At 40.3% G+C, this 9,036-nt stretch overlaps 1 protein-coding gene across 2 annotated transcripts in view; it reads left to right on the top strand.

The window, feature by feature from the left end:
• EIF2B3 (eukaryotic translation initiation factor 2B subunit gamma) overlaps positions 1-9,036 on the top strand; it is an 89,739-nt gene that overhangs the window by 26,496 nt on the left and 54,207 nt on the right. For both annotated transcript variants that reach the window (XM_006769253.2, XM_006769254.2), the window contains exon 4: positions 6,460-6,619. In XM_006769253.2, the coding sequence (XP_006769316.1) occupies positions 6,460-6,619 (160 nt within the window). The remainder of the gene's footprint in view (positions 1-6,459; positions 6,620-9,036) is intronic.

Here is a 9,036-nt window from a genome sequence, read left to right on the forward strand (position 1 = left end):
TGCTCCCTCTTCTACCTCTCTACATCTTCGACCTCCCCGCAATCCTGGAGAACACTATTTTAGGCTGGCTTTCAGCAGGGAAATGAAATATGTAGTGGAATAGGAGTATGGAATAGGAGTATGGATTAGAATAAGGGAAAACTAGAGTGAGAGAGAGACCAGTTAAGAGACTGGAAAAATATTTCAAGGCCTGAACTAAGGTAGTGGAGATAAAAGAAGAGGACTTGGAGACCAGTGAGATGTTGGGTAGGGGACTGGATAAGAGAGGGAAGACATCAGTCCTAGACTGTGGCCAGATTTCTGACTCTAGATCTAGATGGTGGTGATACTGTGATTAAGCTAAGGATCACAGGAAGGCTATTTAGCTCTCAGCCTAAAGGTTATCACATTTGTTATAGATTGAATTGCTCATTCCATCCTGCACCTAATGCCCCAAACTCAGTAGAAACAAAATGGCAGTTGGCTCTTTACTGTACATTTTGGGACTGCAGACTGGGAATCTTTTGCAGCTAGCCATTGATGTTTATTAAAGCACCAAACAAACTACTCTTGGGTATCGGATTGGGATTGGACTACATAGGAGAATGTAAATTGTGATCATTCATAGTCATAACCAAGTAACTGAACTCATTAGTTCCATATGGGCAGGGGTGGAGTTACAGGGTGGTGATTTGGATCATAGCCATGGTTTGTAGAAGTGATGGGTGGGTAAAAGCATGTTAGTTACCTTGCCCTGACAGTTTTTTCCAGGGGAGTAAGTATGTTTTCCTTCTCCTTGCTGTGGGAAATTATTTGTCAGATTGTGTTATTTATAACAATCTGTCATGGAACAGCTGCCAGGAAAAGAAAAGAGTCTATTCCCAGTAGCTCTCCCCACCTCCCACTCTACCATTACCGCCACACACACATACATCCGGTTTTCTAATTTAACTTTTGTTTTTTTCTTCTAGTTTTACTCAGTGGTTTTTGGCTTGATTGAAAATATTCCTGTAATGAGAGAGTTCTGGGCTTTGCCCTGACTTGGTAATTGGGTTTTCTCTGCTTAATTTGTTTGCTTTAGCCAAGACTAACTGGCAGCAATTTAGATTTGAATTCCTGGGTGTCTTGATTTTCCCCAAACACTAAAGTGCTGTCTTCCGCCTTCCCTTGAAGACCTTGTATGTTTCCACTTTGTCACAAATACACACATTTGCTGTCCTTTAGAGCTGTGCTTTCCGCCCTTGACACTGCCTTGGCTTCTCTAAAGAAGCAGGCTTGGGGTGAAGCATACTGAGGACTATTAAAATAGTGAGTAGGGAGATCTGTGGGGATTCCAGTTGGGCTCTGCAGAAGAAGGGGCATACTGCTGGTGTTAGAAAAGAAGTGGTCTCCCCAAACACAAGGCAGCTGAGGGCTAGTGTGTCTGGGGCACTTTCAAGTTAATTGCATTTCAGATATACTGTACACTTGCTTTACAGTCCAAACAGTCTGTTTATTCATTGCTTGTGGTCACACATGATCAGAAACACTTCTGGTTCTTAACAGTTTTTCAGCTTTTTCTCTCTGGACTCCAGTTAGTAGAAGAACATTTGCATTTCTACACTGGGCTTTACATTTGTAGAATAAAAATCAAAACAATAGTAATTTCTTTCTCTTATAGCTTATAACTGATTTTCAACATTTTTCATCTCATCCACACATAAACTAATTACTGAAATTCTGTGGCACATCAAAAAAAGTATATTATTTTTTTTGCCAATCTGACAAAAGAAAATAGGTATAATTTTGATTCATTCACAGCAGACGGCTAAATTTGCCAATCTAAGGGAGAAGAGGTCAGTGCCCATGACTAAATAGTAAGGTATTGCATGCTTTAAAAATTCTTGCAGCACATTGATGTGTCTCTTGTGGCACACTGGTTGAAAATCGCTGACTTATAAAAATATAAAGGAAAATGGATAGTATTACAGAGATGTGAAGATTATTTAGTTTTCCTTTTAGACTTTTATTTCTTCTTCTAGGATTTATAGCTTTGGAAACAAAGTACATTGATCAGATAGCAAAGACTTTCCTTTGGAAGAGAATGGGAATGTGTTTGGTCTCAGCGAGTCTTACATGGTGCATTCTTGTTAAGGCAGGAGAGGGCCTGAGGGGTAGCACTCCATCTGTATCCCAGACCCTGACCTTTCAGATCAATGCCTGTCTTTTCAAAATGAGAACAGATGGCAACCAAACATTGGGAGGAGGGGCCTGTTCCTTATATTCCTTGGGGATTTTGCATTCAGCTTAGCAAAAAGTCATCTAAAAGCAAAGAGAAATATGAGTTTGTGGACTATTGACAATTATGCAGGACTTGTTTGGTATTCACTATACTGACAGATTAATTTTTTGCAGATATTGAATTATAACAGCAGTCATTTTCCAAGGCAACATTGACACAATTAAGAGGCATCTGCATTGGTGTCATTTTCTTCACTTTGAAGTATACTTTAAAATTGAATTAATTGAAGAACAGTCAGCTTGCAAATCTCAGTCATCTTATTAGAGAAGCTTAGAAAAATAGAAAGCTTTTCTTCCATTAGCAAACTGTCATTTTCATTATAATGAAACTAGGGGCCCAGTGCACGAATTCATGTACCTCGAAAGGAATTGTGGGCCAAGAGGCTGCAGTAGGCACAGGGGCAGGTCTCAGACCATCCTCCTCGCCACCACCCAGCCCTTCCCGCCGTGGGCCCTGGTCCCCTATTTTTGGCAACCCCGCTCCCGCCACCGTCGCTCCCACACACTGATGGCACCAGCCACGCTTGCAACCACACTCACACCCGCTGAAGGCGCAGAGTGATTGGCAGCTGCTGCCCTGATCACTCCTCAGGAGCAAGGGGAGGTGGAGAAGCCCTCAGGGGCAATCAGGGCCGCTCTCACCTGCTGATGGCGCCAAGCGATCAGGACCATCGCCGGGCACTGGCAGCAGGTGCAAGCGAGGCCGGTGCCGGCAGTGTGTGCGAGTAGCAGTTCCAGCACTGGCAGTGGGTGTGAGCAGGGCCAGCAGCAGGTGCGAGCACCAGGCGGGACTGCGGCGCGCAGGAGCAAAGAATTTTCAGTAACCACCAGAGGCTTGCCCTGATGACAGCGACCGGCATCCTGCTTTGGTCTTACACGCCTGCTCATCTGCTCCACCATCCTGCCACGGCCAACACCCGCCATGTTCCGCTCACATCCCCTGGCGGTCAGTGCACGTCATAGTTCGGTTGTTCCTGTTGTTCCATCGTTCGGACTATTTGCATATTAGCCTTTTATTATATAGGATGGAGCAACTTCTGTAATGACATGTCTTTAGTAATGGCCCAGCTCTGTCTTTCTAAGCATTGTTATAAGAAGTAGGATTCGCCCTAGCTGGTTTGGCTCAGTGGATAGAGCATCAGCCTATGGACTGAAGGGTCCCAGGTTCAATTTCGGTCAAGGGCACATGCCCGAGTTGTGGGCTCGATCCCCAGTGGAGGGCACGCAGGAGGCAGCCAATCAGTAATTCTCATCATTGATGTTTCTATCTCTCCCTCTCCCTTCCTCTCTGAAATCAATAAAAATATATTTTAAAATAAATAAGTATGATTCTTCAGGCTATTTCTTCCTTAGCTTGCATGTATGTGGGCTGATTTATTAATATTTGGTAGTTCCTGGATGGTGAGCATAGCAATTTTTTTCCCTTAAAAAAAGAATGTTTTTAGGGACTTCTTTTTTTAAAAATTCAGAATTCAGAATTAAGAGAGCCTTAACCGGTTTGGCTCAGTGGATAGAGCGTCGGCCTGTGGACTCAAGGGTCCCAGGTTCGATTCCGGTCAAGGGTATGTACCTTGCTTGAGGGCACATCCCCCGTGGGGAGTGTGCAGGAGGCAGCTGATCGATGTTTCTAACTCTCTATTCCTCTCCCTTCCTCTCTGTAAAAAATAAATAAAATATATTTTTTAAAAAAAGAAGAGAGAAGCAGAAGGGTAGAAAAAAAAGTCCAAATTTGAACTTCTTAATCTTAAGATAAGGCCTTCAAAAGGAATTGTTTAGGCTGTAAATAGTAAGTTATATGTAGGAAAAGAAATGATGGTTCTGGTACAGATTCTATACAGATGGTCCCTGACTTATGATGATTTCTCTTATGATTTTTCGACTTTACATTGGTGCTAAAGCAATAAGCATTCAGTAAAAACTGTACTTAGAATTTTGAATTTTGATCTTTTCCTCGGTTGGCGATATGCAGTATGATACTCTCTCGTGATGCTGGGCCGGGGGGCAGTGAGCCACAGCTCCCAGTCAGGCACGCAGTCATGAAGGCAAATAACTAATACTCTATAGTGTACTGTTACCAGAGTTTTTTGGATATAGTGTTCTGAGCAAGTTTAAGGTAGGCTAGGCTAAACTATAATGTTCAGTAGGTTAGGTGCATTAAATGTATATTCAACTTAATGATATTTCCAACTTACGATGGGGTTATTAGGACATAACCCCATCCATCCTAAGTTGAGGAGCATGTGTATTCAGAATAAGAAATTTCAGGCAATAAGACAAGGCATCCTAAACATTGAGCCTTACTTTCTGAGCAAAGACAACCCTTTGCTGTAGTAGAATATGAGTTTAAATCATCCATTTTCCCACCCAACACAGAAACTTGATTTTAAATTAAAATCTTAGAAAAGTTGGAACCACTTAGAAAAATTTCCATGAATACAGATATTCACTTTATTTTTAAATCTGGGATAATTTAGTACAATGTTTTTCAGACTTTTAAAAGTAGCAGAATCTGTTTTCCAAACCAAAGCTTATACAGAAGCCTAGACAATAAAATTAATAAAAGAGGAGCTGTCTTGGTTGACTCAGAAAGGGCAGTAGCAAACAACCTTTCTCTGAGGTATCTCTGGGAAACTGCAGGTGTGTTATTGAGAAACATTGATGTAGTTGATTTAAATTGCAACTTAAGGAATTTTATTTTCCAATTCATTATTTTTGGACTTGTTTTCTGTATTTATGATAAAATATGACAGAATGTTTATGTAGAGATTTGTTTAAAATATATAAATAGCTTTTCTTAGCCTGTCATATTTAATACTTTCTAGTCCCAGAAAGATCACCAAAAGTGATGATTTGTCATTAGAAACCAAGGTTAAGATTATCTACACCCTTGTATTCCTAATTACTATGTATAGATGCAAAAGTTGGACAGTGGCCGAAACTGGTTTGGCTCAGTGGATAGAGCGTCGGCCTGCGGACTCAAAGGTCCCAGGTTCGATTCTGGTCAAGGGCATGTACCTGGGTTGCGGGCACATCCCCAGTAGGAGATGTGCAGGAGGCAGCTGATCAATGTCTCTCTCTCATCGATGTTTCTAACTCTCTATCTCTCTCCCTTCCTCTCTGTAAAAAATCAATAAAATATATTTTTTTAAAAAAAGAAAACTTGGACAGTGACGAAGGCTGATAGGGAAAAAAAGCTATTCATTTGAAATATGGATTTAGAGAAGAGCGCTATGGATACCCTGGACACCAGAAAAACAAACAAGTGGGTCCTAGAGCAAATTAAACCTGTGACATTGCTGAAAGCAAAACTGACAAAACCGAAGCTGTCCTACTTCAGGCTCATCATGAAAAGGCAGGGGTTTTTAGGAAAATAGAAGGTATCAGGAAAAGAGAAAGACCAAATATGAGATGGATTGACTCCATAAGGAAGCCATAGGCATGCATCGAAAGGAGCTGAGCAGGGATATTGAGGACAGGACATTGTGGACAGCACTCATTCATAGGAGTCTGAGCCAACTGATGGCACATACACAGTCTAAATTTCCTCCAAGTTCCACAATAGGACTTAGTTGAGCATAGAGTAAGTGCTGAGTAAGTGTTAGATAAATGAATCACTACAAGCAATAATCCAGGTTCTGCCCAAGCATTTCTAATGATTCATTTCCTAACAAAATTATTCTTTTTTGCCGAAACTGGTTTGGCTCAGTGGATAGGGCGTCGACCTGTGGACTGAAGGGTCCCAGGTTCGATTCCGGTCAAGGGCATGTGCCTTGGTTGTGGGCACATCCCCAGTGGGAGATGTGCGGGAGGCAGCTGATCGATGTTTCTAACTCTCTCCCTTCCTCTCTGTAAAAAATCAATAAAATATATTTTTTTTAAAAAAATATTCTTTTTTGACTAGCTCTGATTAACAGACACAAGTTAATATGAAAACCAAAAACACTTCTGTTCATATTTTCCGTTTGTTCTTAGTTTTGGTCTTGGGCTATTCAGGTAAAATTTGGTTCTTCCTGAAGACTGTCAAGTATTTGAAGAGTGCTATTATCTCTTTCTTTCTTAGCCCCACCCCCTGCTCCTTGTCCTGCCCACTGTCATCCACACATACAATCTTTACAATGTTTCTAAGCCACTGTAATTTTTACTGATTTGGGTGATCCATTGTCCTTTGTGATACTGACTTTCCCCTTTTCCATTTGACAGACAGACGTACTGGTCCTGAGCTGTGACCTAATAACAGATGTTGCCTTACATGAGGTTGTGGACCTGTTCAGAGCTCATGATGCATCACTTGCCATGTTAATGAGGAAAGGCCAAGATGGCGTAGAACCAGTTCCAGGTCAAAAGGGGGAAAAAAAAGCAGGTAAAGAGACCAATTTGATTTATTTGTTTGTTGGGTTTTTATAATCATTATTGTCATTTATACTTCCTTTTAAAAACATTTATTGAAGCCCTAACCGGTTTGGCTCAGTGGATAGAACGCCAGGCTGCAGACTGAAGGGTCCCCAGGTTCAATTCCGGTCAAGGGCATGTACCTTGGTTGCGGGCACATTCCCAGTAGCGGGTGTGCAGGAGGCAGCTGGTCGATATTTCTCTCTCACCGATGTTTCCAACTCTCTATCCGTCTCCTTTCCTCTCTGTAAAAAATCAAAAAATATATATATTTTAAAAAAACATTTATTGAAAACTAACTGCAGTACAAGCACTGTGCTAGCAGTTGATGACATGAAGTCCAATACAACAGTCGCTGACTTGAAGAGATTATAACTATTAATCAGATTCTATAAGGTCCTAGAGGCTTTTGTATGCAGAGCAGAGCATTCAGAACTGTTTGCATTGTGTTTAAGGCTCAAATAATGGAATGCATATATCTAAGAAAAAAAAATAATAATTTAAAAACTAATTGTAAAAAATATTTAAAGTGCCCTAGCCAGTTTGGCACAGTGGATAAAGCGTTGGCCTGCGGACCGAGAGGTCCAAGGTTTGACTCCAGTCAAGGGCATGTACCATGGTTGCGGGCACATCCCCAGTAGGAGGTGTGCAGGAGGCAGCTGATCGATGTTTCTCTCTCATCGATGTTTCTAACTCTCTATCCCTCTCCCTTCCTCTCTGTAAAAATAAATAAAATATATTTTTTAAAAAATAAAAGCTTTAAAAAAAGAGAGAGAAAAAATATTTAAAGTTTGATTGCAAATTTAATTAGATACCTTTAAGCAGTTAGAATTACTATTACAAATGTAGTATGGTTGATTCTTTTGAATGGTCCAATCACCCTAAATAAACAAGATACTCATTAACCATGCTTTGTCTTCTTAAGATTACAAGATACGTATTTTTATATTTTCCTATGATTCTAGTAGTAGGTTATTTTTTTAATCTTTAGAAAGTTATAGTAATCTTAATAGACCAAAAGAAAAGGAAAAGTACTCCAGTCAATTCAAGGTTTTAGAATTTGGGTTATTAACTAATTATTGATTTTGGTTAAGGCATAGTTCCTGATTGCTTTTCCCAGAATATTTCAAACCTGAACCACTGATTCTGTGATGGGGCTACTTTTAATAACTGAACTTATGACCAAAAGCTTTGTAATATCACACTTTTTATATAGGTTTTAGTTGTTCCTGGAATGATGTGTTTTTACCCTGGAGCTTTTACTAGAAATGATGAGTACTTTAGATTTTGCTTATCCAGCATTATGTAACCCATTATCCTGGCATTATTATATATTGATGTAGTCTCTTACAATTACTAGAAGCTATGTATGGCTTATTAGCATCCTGCTATTAATAGAGCCACCTAGAGCTTTCATTTCTAGGATTTGAGTAATCCAGTCTATATTTTTAGCTCTTTTCTTTAGGGCATTTGGTTAAGTTATAATTTTGCATTATAGCATTGAAACTTCTTTCTAGCTGCTTTTTGAGTTCAGGTGATCACTGGTGCAGATTAATGGTTGGATCCTCTTTGTACCTTATTATTATGTATAATCCTTATGTCAGTCATTCCTTTTGTTCTTGATATATTTTCTACTTTCACAAGGTCTGGTTTGCTTACTCATAATTCCCTCTAGTTAGTCTTTTCTACTTATTCAGATAGAAACACTGTATATCCAGACTTTGTAAACTGATGTATATTTTATAGACTCCTCTATTTATAATAATTTAAAAAATCAAATGCCCTCTTATATTACTCTTCTTGGTATTAGAACATTTTAGATTTCATGTTAGCTTTTATCTCTTTTTTTTAAAAAATATATTTTATTGACTTTTTACAGAGAGGAAGGGAGAGGGATAGAGAGTCAGAAACATCAATGAGAGAGAAACATCGATCAGCTGCCTCCTGCACGCCTCCCACTGGGGATGTGCCCGCAACCAAGGTACATGCCCTTGACTGGAATCGAACTTGGGACCCTTCAGTCCGCAGGCCAACACTCTATCCACTGGGCCAAACCAGTCAGGGCAGCTTTTATATCTTAAGTATTATTATACTCAGTTGACATCTTGAACATATATATATGTATATATCCTACCTAATAATAGACAAACATGGTAATTGACCGTACCCTCACTACGCCTCACATTGGCTAATCAGCATGATATGCAAATTAACCGCCAACAAAGACAAAGATGGCAGCTAATTTGCATACCACAGGCAGGGCGGGACATCCAGGGCAGGCCAGCCGCCCGGGAAGGCACGCCCGCCCCAGAAGCCCCAGCAGCCGCCTGATATGGTAGTAACTCTATCAGTAAGCACTCTGAAAGTCAGCGGCATAAATTCACCAAT

Source organism: Myotis davidii, unplaced genomic scaffold (genome assembly GCF_000327345.1).
Source record: "Myotis davidii unplaced genomic scaffold, ASM32734v1 scaffold924, whole genome shotgun sequence".
Lineage (NCBI taxonomy): Eukaryota > Metazoa > Chordata > Mammalia > Chiroptera > Vespertilionidae > Myotis > Myotis davidii.